We start from the raw sequence: 21,174 nt of genomic DNA on the forward strand, positions 1-21,174 counted from the left end.
AACACATTAACTTCTCTTCTTACAGTATAAAAGAACCACTGATAAGTATATAAAAAGGCAAAGTAAAATGTAACAATAATAACTTGGTATATACCTGGTTTGAACTTTAACCCAATCACCAATTCTCACATCCTTTCAACCTAAGTCATTCACATCTGCACCAGCCTACTCCCACAAACTCACTCACCAGTTTATCAAGACACCCAGTAAGAACAATCCCAGGGTCTGTTTCACTATCTTGCTGTCTGACCATCACCACTTTATCACCAAAACATTTCTGTCAGCTGCTAATACCCACCCTCCAATGGCTAAGAGAATATTCTTTATTACCTCTCCTTTACCCAGAATGGGAGAAAGAAACTTGTACTACATCCTTGACTTACACAATTATGTTTCTCTTCCAGTCAACTGTTATCCATGCATTATCTTGCTTTTCTTCTCAGTTTGTCTCAGATTCTCACTAGAAAGACAAGGTGGGTGAGGCAATATCTTTTATTAAGAGACAAACTTTCTCTTTCACCAACAGAAGTTGGTCTAATAAAAGATATTACGTCACTCACCTTTGTTTCTCTAATATCCTGGGACCAATATGGCACCAATAACACTGCAAACAACAACGGATCATATCTTTACTGTTATTTAAATTTGTTTTTAAAAAGAGAGGTTACTTACCAGTAACTGCTGTTCTTTGAGAGTGTCGCCTCTGTGTATTCACACTTGTGGGATTGGCACCTCCAGTCCAAGATAGTGGAGTCTACCAATGTCACTGGGTCTTTGCTGACCCTGAAGCAGAACTGGAAATAATGGGTGCTGTCCTTGGTAATAATAAGACCTAGCTGGGACTTACTCCCCTTGTATAACAAATACTGACAGACTTATACCCAAGACATTTGTGCTGTTGTAAAAAATTATGTTCAAATCATCTACCTGGACATAGTTTTTCTCTGGCAAATAAATTTTGGTTGTGAACAAAGGGAGAGAGTCTTGCAGGTTAGGCAACCAGCTTTCAACTCCAGAACCATGATGTGTAGACAACTCCTAGAGAGTCCACAAATCTTGAAAAGACTGAAAAACATGCTGGTCCACTATGTGTAAATAACACACTAAAGGTAAAGGAGGTGAGAAGAGAATCCCCTAATAAGCTTGTGCTACTTTCACCTTTTGCATTTTCTATGAACCGAGACATAAATGGGTCAGGTGTAAGTAGAAGCAGCAGCAGTACCTTTGCTATCAGTCTTATGGAGGCACAGACACAGCATGGAAAGCAGTATAACCCAGTTACATTGTTACGGAACATGTCTGAGGATCAAAGTCTAGATACTAGTGGAATCAGAGACTCCAGGAGTCAATCTGCTGAAACCTCAACACCAAACTCAGTCAACCTAAATGGATCTAAAGACCAGGTAGATCTTAGGGGAGGGCAAGCAGGATGGTTGCCCTGGGTGCCAACTTTTGGGGGCACCTCATCACTACACCTGTTTTTCCCCCCCTCAGCTGCTCAGGGGGCACCAAAAACATTTACCATCCTGAGAGGAAAAATATCTAGGGCCAGCCCTGCTGAGGACCTAATGTCACTTATACTGGTACTGGATCACTTCATGAGAAGTTCACCAGAGTCCACGATGCTGGATTCTAGGCACTGGACTCGGTCGACATGGATGGATGCAGAGATCTGAATATGCACTTCACCACTCTTAGTTCTCTAGTCCATGATGCCAAAATTTTGGTGCCAGTGCCAAGACTTAAGCACCAAATTAGTTAGACCAGTCCAGATCTGTGGACTCTGGTGCTGTGAAGGTGCCAGAACCTTGGTACCGAATTATGCCAATCCAGCCAGAGCCATATCTAAGAGACTGAGACCATGGCACTGAATTAGATCAATCTGGAGGAATTCAGGGATCTATGTGCCAGGCTGATGGTTTAAGAATCTTGGAAATGACTCTGTCAGCCAATTAAGACTGAGGACTTGAATAATATGTAAGCCAGACACAGGGACACTTAGGCTAGCACATTGCCAGACTTAGCTGACCAGGCCTGAGGAATCTCCTTTAGCAGTAGGAAACCCATAATGACAATTTAACTAAAAACAAAAACAGCCCTGAAAGAGCAGAAGAAAAGCTCTGAGAAAAGAAATGAGGATGCTGCATGTGACCCAAACTCACGACCTCTTTGGCAGTTAAGAAGGAACTGAGGGACAGTTTTATACCTTTGAAATCCTCCACATGGGGAGAAAGAGAAAGAAGAAAGTGGCTGCAGAGGACACTGGGTCACCCAGTGCCAGGGAGCACCAAGCTCACAGGTGGGAATATGCAGAGGCTACTCAAAGAATATAATGTATAGTACTGAGAAGTAGATTAAGGGTCAAACAGTCCATATACTTTGCAAGTCCTCTGGAGAGCTATGGAGAATACTGATATTTACAGTAATTATTCAAAACATAGTACATAATTCTTTTAGTGACTGGATGACAGATTTAAAACAACTGATTTAAAATAACTAATAAAAATAACCTGTTCTGGCCACAGCAATAATTCCTGATGTTGTATCCCACTTTGTATCAGTTTCTGAATGACTTTCTAAATGTCTCAGAATTTTAATTCTGAACAGTAATTAATTTTTATTGACCTATTTACAATTCTACCTTGCTTCTCCTATCCCTAATAACTTTCCTCTTGACTGTTCCATTCACGGTTTACACCAATGGTTTAACAGATATCCAGTACCCTCCCTCTGGAGACTGAATGTTTCTCTGCTCCTAGCCTTATTAGCTCAGCGCCTTTCATCTAAAATTAATTCAAAGGCTATATTTCTGAGATGACAGAGCATTAGAAAGCCAAATCACACAGACCTTTTTCTGAAATGTAACAGTGATAAAACAGAAGTTCTTGCAAAGAATGCTATATATCCAAAAGATGCATATAGATCTGTCAAAGAAATCTAGAACAACTTTTATTATGTAAATGAACAAGACATATATTAAACATTTGTCTGGGTGTACTAGATTGAACATGCTGCATTATAAAATACTTACTTTGAAAGAAACTGTACCATAGCCCATACACCACCATACATTAGCCCTTTAATGAGCCACGAATCAACATCTAAGTCTGCTATAAACCCAACCAGCCAAATAACTAGGAATGGAGTTCCTAGCATCACCTTCTGACGAAATTCCTGCACAGAAACAAATATTTCAGTAAGCAATTTACAGTTCTTGTAGGAAATGGTTACACAATTTAACTAAAACAGTAATAACTCATTTAAGTCTAAGAGCCTTAGTATGATAAGGGAGAAAAAAAGCTACTTTTCTAAATGTATTTTTCTTCTTTTTAGGATGCTCATACTATGGAAGTCATTTCTTTCCTAAATGGAAACAAGAGATTTCCTACTAAAAGATGCCTTGATTTCTCTTCTAGCACCAGTGATTAGTCAAACAATTTTCATGTGTAAAATGCTGTTATATTCAATTAGACTAGTTAGAGTTCATAATTCATAATTTTTTAATATATCAAGTAACACGGTTGACCTCTGTAGATAGTTGCCAATGTGAACAACTCAAGTATGTTTTACACACTAAGAAAAACAAAAATAAATGCCATAATGCAAGTAGGTTGGAAGTTAGAGATGAATTAAGAAAGTAATTTATTTAAAACATAGAAGATTGTAAAATAATTTGCAGCACTGCATACTGAAATCTAATTACGAGTAGATTGATAAACAAGGGGTAAAAGCAACTATAGTAAAGTGGAGTGGAAAATGGCTAAAAATAGTACCATGAGGTTCCACATTTGTCTTTCAATGACCTTCATATCAAAAGTGCTAAATTTAGAACTAAAAAGATTTTATACTTACCATAGTTGCAAACTCACTCTGGGATATAAAGTCAAGTTATGTTCTTTCCGACTAGCACATCATCTCCAGTAACCTTTACCCAACTAAAATATATTTTACATGTAGCACAGGAGCTACTGAGATGTATAGTTCTATACTTCTTGAGGTAAATATTCTCCAGTTGGAATTTAGTTAACAATTCTGCTGATCATGCTCGAGTGGGAACAAAATCCAGCTCACTATCCTTACCCTAGGACCGGATCCAGCCCGTGGGCCATAGTTTGCCCACCCCTGTCCTATAATGTATTCCATCCATTCTCCTTCTGAAAGATTTTAAGTCAGTAAACATCACTCAGCTCAGGTCATGTGTAGTGCTCCAATTTTCTTCCTGTGCACAGACTTAAAAAATGACCCTAGTTTCTAAATTGTCATTCCCTGGATAACAAAAGATTAAAATGTCATTAGCCCACCAGGCCACTGCACTATAAACAATTTTTAAAAGCAGTTCATTTTTGTAGAAAATGTATGTTTTTGTTAAATTGAGCTGCTTATTTTTAAAGCTGACAGATGAATTGCTTATCCATCAAACTAATACCACTGCCAAGGTTATATATTCCAATTCGGATTATACCTTAAGATCAAATAAAAAGCCTTTGAAAACTAGGGAGCTTCATATGCCACCATTATACTGTTGCGGTCAGCCTCCCTGTTGCTTCACTTTGTCATATGACACTCACCAGCAGTTATACAGGAGAGCAAAGTTTAGGAAATAGCCTGAACCTTCAATTATCTGAGAGTGATTGAATATCAGATTTGTGAAAGTATCTTGGTTCTCTGCAGGAAGAGTACTGCACTGCTCCTAAGGCACTTTCCCTACTGCTCAGTCAATGCAATAGCATTGTCGTTGACTGCTGGAAAAAATTACAAGGTTGCTATGGCAATGATATGGAAGATAGATAGAAGAAGACGATACGAGATAATCCCAGAACTGAAACATGGGACAAAGTTCTTAATATCTATCTACATGAGCTCTCCTGCCATGCCGGCCACTGTAGTATTGAAGCATCGTTTTTTTAAAAGGGAGGAATATGCCAAAAATATGATTTTACATGAAAAATGTGCAGTTTCTTCTCACCTTATCAGCCTTTAGCTTTCTGAGAAATGATGGATTGTCATATCCCTTTGCCTGTCTTGCCTCCTGTAAGTGGTTGATCATCCAAACATTTTTTCTCTGTTTTGCCAAATCAAGTGGTGATTCTCCCTGCCAGGAGTTGGGAAAATGGGAGAATTTTAATTTAAAAATAAAAAGTACTCAGAACAGTTTTACTTTTAAAATAGAAAATCACACACATAAAATTATCATCATATTGAAAAGACATTAAATAATATTCTGGTATTATTTCACTCCGATGCTTACTTTGACACCAAATAGGCCATTCATTCCCTCCAGTCTTTTTCTTTTTACTTCCCTTATAACTGCATGAGTGATGAACACAATGCTAAATCCATGCTCATGACATAATTTCTATGCCTCAAATGCGGCAACAACTGTTGCCTTTAGGGATCCTCTGGCATAATAAATCTGTGTTTAAATGTCCTGAACACTCATCCCCCTTATCTGTGTTTCCCCCTCAACTATTGACAGGCAGCAGAAACTAAACCAAAAAAATATGCATTTGTTGCCCACTGGATCATGGAAACTCTCCACTGCATATGATTACTCCTCTACCTCAAGGAAGACATCACCAGAAGTCACCAGTACTACAATCTGTTTTCTGTGAGAAAAGGTTCTCACAATTTAAATGTTACTAGGTCAGCCCCAGCCTTTGTGGTCCTAGGAAGAAACTGGAAAAGGACAGAAAGTATATTGATTGCTGGCATCCAGTTTATCCTACCATTATGAGGTCCTTATGCTTGGCTTGTGCCAGGTTCTTCACTTATCTTGAAAGGTCCCAAGGCAGCAATGGCATTGTTTTAGTTTCTCTCTCACTGCACACTCAGGAGCGGAGTTAGAGAGAGAGAACTAAATGGATTTCCATCCACAGAGATTGACATCTGTTTTCTACTCCAAGAAAAAGAGCTAAGTGAAAATTCATGACTAGGGTCTGATGTTATAGCGGAGGCAAGAGACAACCAATTGCAGGTACCTCCAGCTCCAGTTTCGCATTTGACTCCTCCTTTCTTCTACTGGAGTTAACTCCCCTCCTAAACAAAGCATTCATGGAGGCTTGAAAAATAGCTGAATCCTCCATCACTCGGCCATGCCTAAAAAAAAATGAGACAGGTACCAGAAACTGAAGTTACCCAGAAAGGGCACAGTGTACTAGCAACTGAGGAGGAGATTTTCAAAGGCACATAGGACAGTCACCTAACTACCACTGAAAGTCAACTGGAGTTGGGCACCTAACTTCCATTTGAGCCTTTGAAAGTCTCATCCTGAGTCTCCGTTAAGGGATTAAGTAGTACATAATGGAAAACCTGAAGTGGATTTTTGTGGATCCTCTGAGGAGTTTCCTTCCACTTCCTATGTATGAGGTGTTGAGCCAGCCTAACCCATCAGAAAACTTACACCAAAGGTTATCCTTATCCTCATTGTTATTCAATCAGAGCATTAAAATATAGGTTAAACTAGCTCAACCCTCGGAGGAAACAGAAAAGTTTGGGGATCAACCATGGTGAATACCCTGTCTAGTCACAGATCTACTGGTTTCTTGGATCACTAATCTCTGGAAAACCCTGAGACACTAATTTTTTGGTGTCATTTTATGTACCCAAACTATAAAAGAGTTACCTGTGGACAAGTAATCCCCTCTAGGAGTTGTTCTCCTAAGTAAATCCTGCGGTTGCCTCAGGGTCCAGCTGAGCATCCCTTCTACTAGAGGGCCATATGACACCTAGTGACTGCCTAGATAAAAAGATGGCAGGAGCTTTAAAGAAATCTTTTGACTATATTTCTAATCTACTGGCCGTTTTAGTGTATTCCTTTTATTAATATGGAGGCATGACTGATTTATTAAATACATTTTAATATTTATAACCAACATCAGGGATCTCAATTCTGGTCTATCAATACACTTATCTCTGTGCCAGCAAGTAATAACTATTAAGCTTGATGTGTTTCATCATGTGTGATCATAATGATCAGAAGAAAATAATAGTCTAAGGGCACATTAACGGGACATTCGAAGGCCTGGTCTACACTATGAGTTTATATCCAATTTAGCAGCGTTAAATCGCATTAACCCTGCACCCGTCCACACAGCGAAGCCCTTTATATATCAATATAAAGGGCTCTTAATACCAATATCTGTACTCCTCCCCAACGAGGGGAGTAGGCGCTGAAATTGGTATTGCCATTTCGGATTAGGGTTAGTGTGGCCGCAATTCGATGGTATTGGCCTCCGGGCGCTATCCCACAGTGCACCATTGTGACCGCTCTGGACAGCAATCTGAACTCGGATGCACTGGCCAGGTTGACAGGAAAAGCCCCGCGAACTGTTGAATTTCATTTCCTGTTTGCCCAGCGGGGAGCGCTGATCAGCACAGGTGACCATGCAGACCCAGAATCAAAGAGCTCCAGCATGGACCGTACGGGAGATACTGAAGCTGATCTCAGTATGGGGAGATGAATTTGTTCTATCAGAACTCTGTTCCAAAAGACGAAATGCCAAAGCATTTGAAAAAATCTCCAAAGCTATGATAGACAGAGGCCACAATAGGGACTCAACACAGTGCTGCGTGAAACTTAAGGAGCTGAGACAAGCGTAATGGAAAGCCAAAGAATCAAATGGACGCTCACGGAGGGAGGGAGGCGGGACTGAGGACTCCAGCTATTCCACAGTTCCCGCACTCTCCGAAAACCATTTTCATTCTTGGCTGAGCTCCCAAAGCCAGAAGGGTCAAAACCATTGTCACGGGTGGTTCAGGGTGTATGTCGTCAGCCCCACCCCGGTGAAAGAAAAGGGAAAAAAATAGTTTCTTGCCTTTTTTTCAAGGTCACCGTATGTCTACTGGATGCTGCTGGCAGACGCGGTGCTGCAGTGCTACACAGCAGCATTCCCTTCCCTTCCCGATGGCAGACGGTGCAATATGACTGGTATCCGTCATCACCATCCCGTGAGTGCTCCGGGCTAGCCTCAGTGAGGTCGGACGGGGGCGCCTGAGCAAAAATGGGAATGACTCCTGGTCATTCTCTTCTTTAAGCTTTGTCTAATGGAGATTCAATCCTGCCTGGAATATCATAGCAGCTGGAGGCTGTGCTCCACCCCCTCTCCCCCATCTCTGCTTGCAGAGGCAATAAAGTCAGTGTTGTTTCTTATTCATGCATTCTTTACTACTTCATCACACAAATAGGGGGATAACTGTCATGGTAGCCCAGGAGGGGTGGGGGAGGAGGGAAGCAATGGGTGGGGTTGTTGCAGGGGCAACCCCTAGAATGGCATGCAGCTCATCATTTCTGCGGGATGTCTGAGGCTCTGACCCGGAGCAGCTGTTTGCCTCTCTGGTTCTCTAGTAGACTTGCCTCTTATTCTAGGCAGGACTGACTCTCCATTAGACAAAACTTAAAGAACGGAATGACCATTTTTGTCCATGCGCCCCCAGCCAACCTCACCGAGGCCAGCCAGGAGCACCCATGACAGCAGCAAATGGTCTCTGCTAACTTGCAAAGGCAATGGGATGCTACTGTGTAGCACTGCAGTACTGTGTCTGTCAGCAGCATCCAGCAGACATACGGTGACAGTTAAAAAAGGCTAAAGGGCTCCATGGTTGCCATGCTATGGCATCTGCCAGGGCAATCCAGGGAAAAGGGCGCAAAATGATTGTCTGCCGTTGCTTTCACTGAGGGAGGATTGACTGATGACATTTACCCATTATCACTCGCGACACTGTTTTTGCCCCATCATGCATTGTGATCTCAACCCAGAATTCCAATGGGCGGGGGAGATTGTGGGAACTATGGAATAGCTATGAGATAGCTAGCCACAGTGCAACGCTCCGGAAATCTACACTAGCCTCGGTACATGGACGCACACTGCCAAATTAATGTGCTAGTGTGGCCGTGTGCACTCGACTTTATACAATCTGTTTCCAAAAACCAGTTTCTGTAAAATCAGAATAATCCTGTAGTGTAGACATACCCACAGTCAAGCCTTTAAAAGTGATGACTTCTCAGAGCAAGAAAACACATCAAAGATCCACTCCAAGATTCACTAGTAGATTCAGTTAATTCCTCTTTCAGTAAATGCTCTTATTTTAGAAATTCATGATTAGATAGCATAATTATTACTTTCATTCTTCCTTTGGAAATGGAAGACATTACAAGTACTCAAGATTTCCACTGATTTGTTCTAACTGACAAAATAGTTCCCTCATTTATGAGACTACCCCAGTCAGTTCAATAAATTATGGGTAAAAATACTGGATAACTGTGAGAGAATCGTTATAACATGGGGTTACTGCCTAAGATTCAGTCCTTTCTCTCAGTAATGAAAGTCATTCCATCTCCATTCCAATCCAATCCTCAAAGGAAAAGAATATGATCTTACCACCAGGAAGAGTTATTTATCTTATTTTTATTGTTAAAAAAAAAGTCAAAACAGACAACCCCATATTAATTAAATTAGAAATGGAAAACTGATGCTATGATATCAATCCAGGATACTGCCTAGTGTCATCAGATCTCCAAGATGTGTGTCTTCATGTTTCTAAGGGCTCGTCTACACTGGGGGGGGGAGGGGTGTCGATGTAAGATACGCCACTTCAGCTCCGGGAATAGCGTAGCTGAAGTCGACGTATCTTATTTCGACTTACCTCCCATCCTCATGGCGCGGGATCAACGGCCGCAGCTCCTCCGTTGACTCCGTTTCCGCCTCTTGCCCTGGTGGAGTTCCGGAGTTGACGGGCATGCGTTTGGGGATTGATTTATCGCGTCTAGACGAGACGTGATAAATCGATCCCCGATAGATCGCTACCCACCGATCTGGTGGGTAGTGTAGACGTACCCTAAATATCAAGCTGATCAGATTCATTCTAGAAGCTTTTCCATTTCAGTATAGAGCACTGATTTTTTTCCCTACTGTCTCTTGATCATTAACCAAAATCCTGGAGGTAATCTTTCTGTTCAAAATAAAACCAGTGCCTTACTTGGATGACTGGTTCTGACCTGGGTCAACTCCCTCAAAAAAGCTTAGAGGGTCGTGCGATGTCATTTACTAACATTTTTAGTGCCTGGAGCTGACTGCAAACTTTTCAAAAAGCTTGAGCTCACCTGTCACATTTCATTCTCTAACTAATTGGGAAATAAGATGGGTTTTCCATCCAGAGGATTCAAGAAATACTTAAGCTAAACAACATTTTCAGTCAATTAAAGAAGCTCTCTGAGGAAAGGACTTTACTAGGCAGGGTTATGGATATGTCCAAATCACCATCTGTTCCACATCAACAGTTGCGAACCAAACTTCTCTCTCAGTGAAAAGAGGGGTTTGGGGAAGAAGACAGGTAGGATGACTGACTGATCCAGATGGAATTTTAAGACTACACTAGGGATGAACCAGGGTGAGGTTCCCATTGTCCCTATGAAACGTCATGTTGGGAGAATCAGCCATAAGTGCTTGGAGCTCGCTCACTCTTCTGGATGAAGTGACTGCAATTAGGAAGACAATCTTCAGAGTGAGATGAACTAAGGGGCATTCTGAAAGGGGCTTGAAGGAAGGACCCATGAGTCTCTAGTCTCAGTGTTAAGGTTCCAGTCAGAAGCGGGTTCTCTGACTGGAGGGTAAGTATATAACAGGCCTTTGAGAAACTTTAATACCTCTGGGTGAGAGAAAACTGAACACAACCATCCAGGAGAATGGAAAGTTGAGACTGCTGCAAGGTGGGCCTTAATAGAGCTGAACGAAAGGCTAGAGGCATTATAAATGCAACAAGTAGTCAAAGATCTGAAGCAGCACGGGCCGAGGGACTTACTGGCCGCCCTTCCAGCAGCTCCCATTGGCCCGGAGCAGTGATCCGCGGCCAGTGAGAACCGCGATCGGCCGGACCTGCGGACGGGGCAGGTAAACACACCAGCCTGCCCCGCCAGGGGCTTTCCCTACACAACCGGTGACCCCTGTTTGAGAAACCCTGTATTATGGGAACCTCTAATGATGGGATATATGCTTTGTGATGGATCTCCACAGGGACCACCTGTGATTAGCAATAGACTATTTGTTCTGGAAGTCTGTCAGGTCGCTGCTCATTCCCAGGAGGTGTAGAGCCATTGGGTATGCCTACACTGCAATGAAAAACCCATGGCTGGCCCATGTCAGCTGAGTCAGGCTCAGGCTGCGGAACTGTTTCATTGTAATTTAGACTTCCAGGCTCAGGCTGGAGCCCAGGCTCTAGGACAACCTGCAAGGTGGGAGGGTCCCAGAGCTTAGGCTGCTGCGGAAACCAGGAAGACTATACTGCAATGAAACAGCCCCACCACCCTCCAAGCCCTGCAAGCTCAAGTTGGCTGCCATGGACCATCCACGGGTGTCTATTTGCAGTGCAGACATACCTGCTGAGGTAACCCATTTCAGTGGTACCATGTTCAGAACTTGATGGCCCCTAGAAAGAGAGAGGACACGCATGCACCTCCTTGCTTTTTGATATAGTGCATTTGCAGACATGCTGTGTATCAGAATCTGCACTGTGGAACTTTGAAGAACATGGAGGGAGACCATGTAGGCTAGCTTGATGGCTCTAAGCTCCAGGATAATGATGTATGTGGTTAAGTGCTGAAGGCTGGAATTTCATTGCCACGGTAACACCATCTAGCTGTTACAGCTGCTCAGTGTTTCTGCTCGTGGAACTCCAATGTTATTAACACAAGCATAGAATGCGGCTTGCTTATTCAGCAAACTTTGATGTTATTCAGAAATAACTCCAGGCATGGTTCAGTGACAAAGACACTTGGCGAGGTTTGTTGCCCTTAAGACACAGTCCCAGCGCCCTGATTCCATGGTTACAGGAGTGCCCTGTGGTAAGGAGCAGTTCAGTCAGCAGCAGGAGTCTCTACTGTTCCCAAGGCTACACAAAGGGTTAAGGCAAGGTACCCCAACATTTATAGACTAAGACAAACAACTTATGTACTGCCTTGCATGTTTCATAACATCCGCTTATTACCTCCCTTTGTACCTTGCTTCCAGATGTCTCAGGCAAAACATCCCTATTCATCATTTCTGTCAAACCCTCTTACCTGGTCAGGTCACAAGGTACCTGGGCTAATCTTTTGGAGTGTGTTTACACACATACCCACTATTTGTTGCTCCTTTGGAATACCCGTGTTTTAGCAACACTAACAATACCGTTGCCAAGGTCATGTATCGGATAGTAAACCTGTAAGGATCTGCTTTAATACATGGCCTGACTTTGGTTCGTGCCCTAAATTTGCTGGCTATGGTTCAGTCCTCACATCTTTCACCAGGCCCAGTGCTCTAGGCTCTCTTTTTCCTACAATGTGGAGACCTATGTCTTCTGAGGAACAGGTCCCCTGAATTTGTAGATGGTACAGATGGGTTTCCCAACCATGCCTGATACATGGATGTTAAAGTTCTTGTTGGGGAGATGGAAGAGAATGGAATCCTCTCATCATGAACATTCTTGGTTTTCTTCCACCTCAGTTCTGTGATGACATGAGAAGGAACCAAAATATTCTTGTTCAGCAGGTGTCTCAACAGGGAATAGAAAGACCTGAGCCAGAGCTGGGGTGGCTGCAGGTGAAGTCTGGCAAGTGGCATTCTGTACATGCACACTGATATATGGCCTAGCAACCACAGACACGCCCATACTGTCACAGTCAGGTTCATTTTTATTCTGAGTAACAGCAACTGCACCCACAGAAATCTGTTGTCAGGAAGCTATGCTCTCACCAACCTAGAATTGACCAAGGTTACTATAAAGTCTTGTGTCTGATGGGATAAGAAACTATTTTTCATAATTGTCTCAGCTATGCCTCCTGCCCTATATGCCAGGCTAACTGCCATCTCCTTCTAAGATCTGTCCTTGATCAATCACTTCTTGATATAAGAATAGATTTGAATGTCCTTCTTTCTGAGATGCGCTGCTACTATTAACAACGATTGCTACGAAAGACAAAAGTCTCCATCTCTTTAGAGACAGCAACATGGCAAAATTTCAGCAGTTACCCACTTCCAAGTGCTTGGGTTTGGCAATCTAAATGGGATGTTACCCCTGGGACCTTGATGATAAATTCTTCCCCTCCTGTCTCTGATATTTACTAGTAGGTTTAGTTTTTCAGCTAGTGGCTATCTAGTAAAGTTTTCAAGCCCGACCTCTCCTCCTAACTCTCATGCACAATGCAATAAGAAATTAACTTAAGACAGCACCTGAGCCACTATTAGTGGTTACAGAATTGCCAAGGATTTGGTATGCATATTTATGATATCTAATCAGCAAAGATCTTCTATAATTTTACTCCTGAAAACCATGCCCCTTTTATGAGAACTACCAAAGCTTACAGAGAGATAGCATAAGGACTAAGTTAGTCTATTAGACCAGCCTAGTAAAGGTAGAGAGACTTTCATAAACTCTAGCTCTAAAAATTATTGAGTCTGATGATTTGTCACATGGAGGCATATTAAGAGTATTATTCCCAACGTGTACTGCATTACATACAAATGTTGTTATTCTTACAAGGGGACACTAGGTAAGAAGTTGCTACAAGCACTCTTTGGGTTCAAAATTCACTACTATCTGTCTTTACACTAGACATGTAGTTGTGATCCTTTATTGACTCACCTTTACAGAACAGACTGCATTTAAAACTCCCCTAAATCTATTGTGCTTATCTGGAGTTTTAACTTTCCCCTGAGAAAGTTCTGTCACATTAGATTAGACATTCAAGAAGATCTCAGTTTTTCTTACATTGAAAGCATTTTTCTTAAATTGTTTTCCCAGCCTGAAGGGGGATAAACTGCTGGCCCTTCCTTGCAAATTTCCTTTTATAGTGCTCTCACAAGAAAAAGTTGTTCAAAGGCCTGCCTTTACATTCACTCTGAGAGTTTACTAAGCTTTTCATTTAAATCAAAACATGCCCATGCCTCTTCCCCCCAAAAAACCACACAGCTTTATACCTGGAGTGAGTGTTAAAGTTGAATATTTAGGCTTTGAAACTGTTTGTACTTCGCAGGAGTCACAAAATGGAACTATCATTTCCAAAACTCAAATTGCCTGATTAATTCTATAATGTACTAGTAAGGACTATTTATGACAAAAAAAAGTTCCTTGTCTGATTTCTATTAAAATTCATTATGGCAAAGTTATGGATTTGTCCTAGGTAGAAAGAGGAGATGTTTCTGTACATGAGATATGCACATGGCCATACTATGGTCTCTCTCACTCCATTATTTTATTAAGTAATACAGAATAGGAGCTTTTGCCGCAAGATTTGGACAGCTGCTGTGTCTGTTCAGAATCAACCCACACTGTCTACAGAGACCACATAACTTCTCAATAAGCGTCATCACCATTTGTTTTATGAATCACCCATTATTATCTTATTCTTTCTAATAAGTAAGATCGATCTGGCTACTTCATTACACAACAGTTTATCCAGCTTTTTAGGTCAGTGGTTACACATTTTCTTCTATCCATCTGTTGTTCCTTTCTATATTTGACTTTGAAAATCATGGACTAGGGAGTAAGCACCTGTGACAGAGAATGAATGTCTGTGGAGAACATACCATGATCCAGCAGGTTAAACGCCTATTTTCTGTCTGACTGCTGCTGCCTCCCAATAACTGAGGAGAGGATACAATATACTGTTCCAGAATAAAAGATATCCCTTTATGATAAGCAATATTTTTGGTGAAGTGATTTATTTTATATATATATAAATATATATATATATATTACTATGTATACACTGCATATATAGGTCATTTTATAATTAGTAGTTGAAGAGATGACACAGAAAGTAGCCGCATGTGTGGGCTTGTAAGAGTTGAGGCTGAAAATATAACACATCCATGGTTAACTATACAGATAACTAGTAGAGTATTACAGCATAGTCATGCAAGCAAATGTGCGAGGCTAGCTCAGAGGTGGAAAAACTACGGCCCGCAGGTCACATCCGGCCTGCGGGACTGTCCTGTCCGGCCCTGAGCTCCTGGCCCAGGAGGCTAGTCCCAGCCCCTCCCCCATTGTTCCCCCTCTCCCACAGTCTCAGCTCACTGCACTGCCGGCGTAATGCTCTAGGCGGCAGAGCAGGGAGCCCCTGGGGCAGCACAGCTGCAGAGCCAGGGCCTGACTCGGTGCTCTGTGCTGCACGACTGCCTGTCCTAGTGCAGCCTCGCCACCAGCCACCGGTGCTCCAGGCAGCGTGGTAAGGGGACGGGGAGCAGGGAGGGCGTTGGATAGGGGGCGGGGCAGTCAGAGGGCAGGGAACAGGGGGGTTGAATGGGAACAGGGGTCCTGGAGGGGCAATCAGGAAGAGGAGGGGGAGTTGGATGGGGCAGCGGGCGGGGGCAGTTAGGGGAGGGGTGTCTGGGGGCAGTCAGGGAAAAGGGGTGGTTGGATGGAGCAGGGATCCCGGGGAGCAATCACGAAGGGGCGGAGGGTCCGGGGGAAGGCAGGGGACAGAGAGTAGGGGGGGTGGATGGAGTAGGGGTCCCCGGGGGGGCCGTCAGGAGGCAAGAAGTGGAGTGGAGGTCAGATCGGGGGCAGAGACCGGGCCACACCTGGCTGTTTGGGGAGGCACAGCCTCCCCTAACCGGCCATCCATACAATTTCAGAAACCTGATGCGGCCCTCAGGCCAAAAAGTTTGCCCATCCCTGGGCTAGCTGCTTTGGTTCAAAGCACAAAAAAGCAACGCAGACTTTGTGATAAATTTTCATTCAAGGTAACCAAGATTTGTGACAGTCTAGAATGCAATAACACAGCTTCAATTGCTGTAAAATTATATTGCACTTGCTTGTGGGTCTGACCCACACTGGCCAAGAAAATGGATACCCTTAACAATTCTGTGTGAATTCAAATAAAATATGTACAGTACTTAAAGTTCATAAGTTGATTGCCTCTGTGGCTGACAACATAAGACAAATGCCTGGATCACCTCGTATGAACAAATTAACTAACCTATACCACTGCGGTATGTTATAATTGCAAATATCAGGCTGGGTTTTCCAGTCTGTCCATCCTTATTGTGCCACCCAGAATTCAAGCTAAAAATGGCCACTGGAGAATCTCCCTTGTGGAGATGAACACACCTCTGGCATGCACAAGCAGTAGAGCCTGCTTTTATGCCAACGGCCACAACTCTAGCATACAGGGTGTATGGTAAATGGCTGAGGTGTTGCAGCTCCATTATTCCAATTATCTACTGATCACTTAGGGTACACTGCAATATAAAAACAGTGGCGCAGTCTCAGAGCCCAGGTTAGCTGACTCTGGCTTGCACAGCTCAGGTTGGGGGACTAAAAATAGCAGTGTAGATGTTCAGGCTCAGGCTGGAGCCTGGGCTCTGAGACCCACCCCCCTCAAGCGGGTCTCAGAGCTCAGGTTCCAGTCTGAGTCCAAACATCTACATCACAGTTTTACAGCCCTGCAGCCTAAGCCAGCTGACCCAGGCCAGCCATGGCTATGTCATGGGTCTTTTATTTCAGTGTAGACATAGGGACTTTGTGCCAGTGGCATAAGTTGGCGCAGCTACTTGGCTGTTCTAATGCTAAACCACAGAACTGTAACTAGTTCCCTGATGACTCCACCCCATCCCTACCATCAAGCAAAACTTAGTCACATGGGAGAAGTGAGACAATTATTTTCCTTTAACCAATATTCTGTAGTTATGGAACATTCTGACTGCCTTGTGAGATGGTACAAATTGGAGCTTCTGTCCTCTTTCCAGAAAACAGCAAATATCCCCACCTCAAATCACCCCAAAACTTTTAGCAAGATTAAATTTTCAGTCGCAGTTTTCCAATTTTATACTCAGAAGCATATGCTCCCACAAAAACTGATGTGCACATTTTTGAATGCACAAAACAATTGCTTATGTGTTTTTGCAGATACACATCCTCACAAATGTATTTTTGCAGATGCAGAATTAGAGGGTATAGGCTACTCTTGCTGAAAAATGGGTCCCAAATATAGTTGCATAGTTTGCTCAGTATCATCATGACCCCGCATCAGCTCCTAGCAATTATCTAATTTCTAGTAATAATCAAGAGTCATAGATTTTACATTATTTTTGTATTACTGTACATCACTTATAATAAAAGATTAAAATGTTTACCTTGATATTTTGGGCATCAACATTAGCTCCAGCTTCTAGTAGAAGACTAATGACTGTAGTATTTCCTGCTAGCACAGCCCAATGTAGTGCTGTATTTTTGTGATATTTGTCCCCAAGATTAATGGAAACATTAAAAGTAAGCAGCAATCGAGTTGGATCCACACTAGAAAAATAAAAGCTTGGTTAGATCTATAAAGAATTAAAAATCACAATGGACTTTGTTTGTCCATGAGTTTGATCTACTTAAGTATCTTAGTGTATCAACTCAGACAATATTAATCAGAACACCCCTTTTTTATAGTGTTATGTACTAATGGCCAATTCTGCTCCCACTGCAATAAATTATAAAACTACTTTTGAATCCAATGGAATCGGCACAGAGCTATAAATTAATCAGTAAGTGTAACAAAGTTTCTTCTAGATGGTAGTAGAGCACATATTTTCATATAAATTCTTATTTTCCCATGTAACACAGAAAAGTGACAATATCATTATAAACATGTAATACCATGCAAATGTCTACATATTTGATGCATAGCAGTGAGGGTACGAAACTTTTCTCATTTCTCATCATCACACAACTCCTAACAAAGAAGGAGAAGCAGAGAAGGGAGAAGGAAGAAAACACAGTAATAATGTCAAACAGCATCCTCTCTTCTTCACTAATGGTCATAAATCAGGCAAATTATAGTAGGTTTGATGGCACTGTGCGAATAATTTAGCTCATTAAAAAGACAGTGACTTGTTTGTCTTTGTATTTTATATTGTCTGATGAAGGCAGAGTGCTTTGAACAGGTCTGTATTATAATGAGTTTATTACCTGTGTGTTCTGTAAGCTGCCCACATTAAAGGTGTCATTCCATTTTGATCCATCATATCTACATCCTGATAAAAAGAAAGCATTAGTGAGGTAAGTAAAAAATGCTAAAATTTCAGTATACTATAGGCACACAGGATTTGCCATGCTGGATCAGATATTGGTCATTTAAGTCTGGTATCCAATCTTCAATGTAGACACTGAAGGCTTGTTTACACAGCCCAACAACTAGGACTACAGAGGTATGAACTGCAGAGTGCACCAAAGTGCTGTGCTGTAACTGCCCCACAAACTCTGCTGGTGCAAACAAAAAGATATCTAGTCTGGATTAACATAACACTGGTCTGGAAAGGCCATCGTTAATGCAAACCAGGTACCTTTTAGTTTACGCCAACAGTGACCACACAGGTGAATTACAGCACAACTCTTTGGCAGGTGCTTCAATTCACAGCCCCGTAGTCCATATTGCAGTGCAGTACAGACACAGACAAACTGATTCTTCACAAGAAAACAAAATATAATGAAGTTGTGCAATGTGAAACTTGGGAGCAAGAGACCTTTTCCTCCCTCTGTGCCTGGCATAAATAAGATAATGCCCTAATATTTAAGATTTGACGAACGCTTGCAGTAAGCATAATCAAGCACTTCTGCATTTTAATACATCATTCGTATTTACAACTCCAGGTTTTGTAGCCACAAAACTCAGTATTGAATTAACCTTCTCTCCTCCAGGATATTTATATTAACTAGTGTTGAGGAATACTGGCACAAGTAACATATTTAACTGTAAAATTAGTGAGCAAGTCCATAAAAAAACGATATTGCAGTAAAGTGCATTTGAGAATGGTTTTAACTGGAAGAAAGAATCCTTACAAGGAAATTTTTAAATATGACAATTCTAAACACTACCATGTTATAACATATTTTAGCTAGATGAAATGAATGAGGCAACAGAATGTAGTTAGTGACAATGTTAGGTTCTCAGAATGATAAATGCTGGCTAAGTGAAACAAGACGACTTTTTATCAATACATTAGAAGCAAAAGGAAGACCAAGGACAGGGTAGGCCCACTGCTCAGTGAGGAGGGAGAAACAAAACAGGAAACTTGGAAATGGCAGAGATGCTCAATAACTTCTTTGTTTCAGTCTTCACCAAGAAGTCTGAAGGAATGCCTAACATAGTGAATGCTAATGGAATGGGGGTAGGTTTGGAAGATAAAATAAAAAAAGAACAAGTTAAAAATCACTTAGAAAAGTTAGATGCCTGCAAGTCACCAGGGCCTGATGAAATGCATCCTAGAATACTCAAGGAGCTAATAGAGGAGGTATCTCAGCCTCTAGCTATTAACTTTGGAAAATCATGGGAGACAGGAGAGATTCCAGAATACTGGAAAAGGGCAAATATAGTGCCCATCTATAAAAAGGGAAATTAAAACAACTCAGGGAACTACAGACCAGTTAGTTTAACTTTTGTGCCAGGGAAGATAATGGAGCAAGTAATTAAGGAAATCGTCTGCAAACACTTGGAAGGTGGTAAGGTGATAGGGAATAGCCAGCATGGATTTGTAACGAACAAATCGTGTCAAACCAATCTGATAGCTTTCTTTGATAGGATAACGAGTCTTGTGGATAAGGGAGAAGTGGTGGATGTGGTATACCTAGACTTTAGTAAGGCATTTGATATGGTCTTGCATGATATTCTTATCAATAAACTAGGCAAATACAACTTAGATGGGGCTACTATAAGGTGGGTGCATAACTGGCTGGATAACCATACTCAGAGAGTAGTTATTAATGGTTCCCAATCCTGCTGGAAAGGTATAACAAGTGGTGTTCCGCAGGGGTCTGTTTTGGGACCGGCTCTGTTCAATATCATCAATGACTTAGATATTGGCATAGAAAGTACGCTTATTAAGTTTGCAGATGATACCAAACTGGGAGGGATTGCAACTGCTTTGGAGGACAGGGTCATAATTCAAAATGATCTGGACAAATTGGAGAAATGGTCTGAGGTAAACAGGATGAAGTTTAATAAAGACAAATGCAAAGTGCTCCATGTAGGAAAGAACAATCAATTTCACACATACAGAATGGGAAGAGACTGTCTAGGAAGGAGTACGGCAGAAAGAGATGTAGGGGTTATAGTGGATCACAAGCTCAACATGAGTCAACAGTGTGATGCTGTTGCAAAAAAAGCAAATGTGATTCTGGGATGCATTAACAGGTGTGTTGTGAGCAAGATATGAGAAGTCATTCTTCCGCTCTTCTCTGCGCTGGTTAGGCCTCAACTGGAATATTGTGTCCAGTTCTGGGCACCGCATTTCAAGAAAGATGTGGAGAAATTGGAGAGGGTCCAGAGAAGAATCATTAAAGGTCTAGAGAACATGACCTTTGAAGGAAGGCTGAAAGAATTGGGTTTGTTTAGTTTGGAAAAGAGAAGACTGAGAGGGGCCATGATAGCAGTTTTTAGGCATCTAAAAGGGTGTCATAAGGAGGAGGGAGAAAACTCGTTCATCTTAGCCTCTAAGGATAGAACAAGAAGCAATAGGCTTAAACTGTAGCAAGGGAGGTTTAGGTTGGATATTAGGAGAAAGTTCCTAACTGTCAGGGTAGTTAAACACTGGAATAAACTGCCTAGGAAGGTTGTGGAATCTCCATCTCTGGAGATATTTAAGAGTAGGTTAGATAAATGGCTATCAGGGATGGTCGAGACAGTATTTGGTCCTGCCATGAGGGCAGGGGACTGGACTCGATGACCTCTCGAGGTCCCTTCCAGCCCTACCATCTATGAATCTATGAATAAGTGTAAAGTATTTACATTTAATTATTTGTGGACAACCATTTAATGGATAGTAAAAACATGCTTTCATTCTTTTTCATTTTTGTATATTAGCAGCCTTTTATTTTATCTTCTGAATACTTAAAATACCTTAATTTTCTCTTTGTTCTGCTTTTAATAACTTTATTGGTAGGAAAAGGATGTTATATCCAACAACAAAAAAATTACTTTTTTAAACAAAATAGATATTATGTGTACATATGCCTACACATATAACCCTTGGAATACGTATCATAGACCACAGGTTATATTTTCTCATGTAAATTTGAACAAGCTATTTGCTTAGAAAAATGACTGACTGACTTTCTGCAATGTCTGGAGCCTGGCTGACAATTAAAAAAAAAAAAAGTTTAAGTATCATGGCCAACTAGTTACTTGATCCCCAGCCCAATTCCTGTAATATTTTTGGT

General features: G+C 41.7%; 1 protein-coding gene across 3 annotated transcripts in view; it reads right to left on the reverse strand.

The window, feature by feature from the left end:
• Positions 1 to 21,174, reverse strand: part of ZDHHC17 (zinc finger DHHC-type palmitoyltransferase 17) — a 132,368-nt gene that overhangs the window by 50,752 nt on the left and 60,442 nt on the right. For all 3 annotated transcript variants that reach the window (XR_005587717.1, XM_039497953.1, XM_039497962.1), the window contains 4 exons: positions 17,929 to 17,993; positions 17,109 to 17,271; positions 4,967 to 5,092; positions 3,032 to 3,174 (listed from right to left, as the gene is read on the reverse strand). Coding sequence is in view for 2 of the 3 variants with exons in the window: in XM_039497953.1 (XP_039353887.1) it covers positions 3,032 to 3,174; positions 4,967 to 5,092; positions 17,109 to 17,271; positions 17,929 to 17,993 (497 nt within the window). In the remaining variant the exon portion in view is untranslated. The remainder of the gene's footprint in view (positions 1 to 3,031; positions 3,175 to 4,966; positions 5,093 to 17,108; positions 17,272 to 17,928; positions 17,994 to 21,174) is intronic.

Source organism: Mauremys reevesii, linkage group 1 (genome assembly GCF_016161935.1).
Source record: "Mauremys reevesii isolate NIE-2019 linkage group 1, ASM1616193v1, whole genome shotgun sequence".
NCBI lineage: Eukaryota > Metazoa > Chordata > Testudines > Geoemydidae > Mauremys > Mauremys reevesii.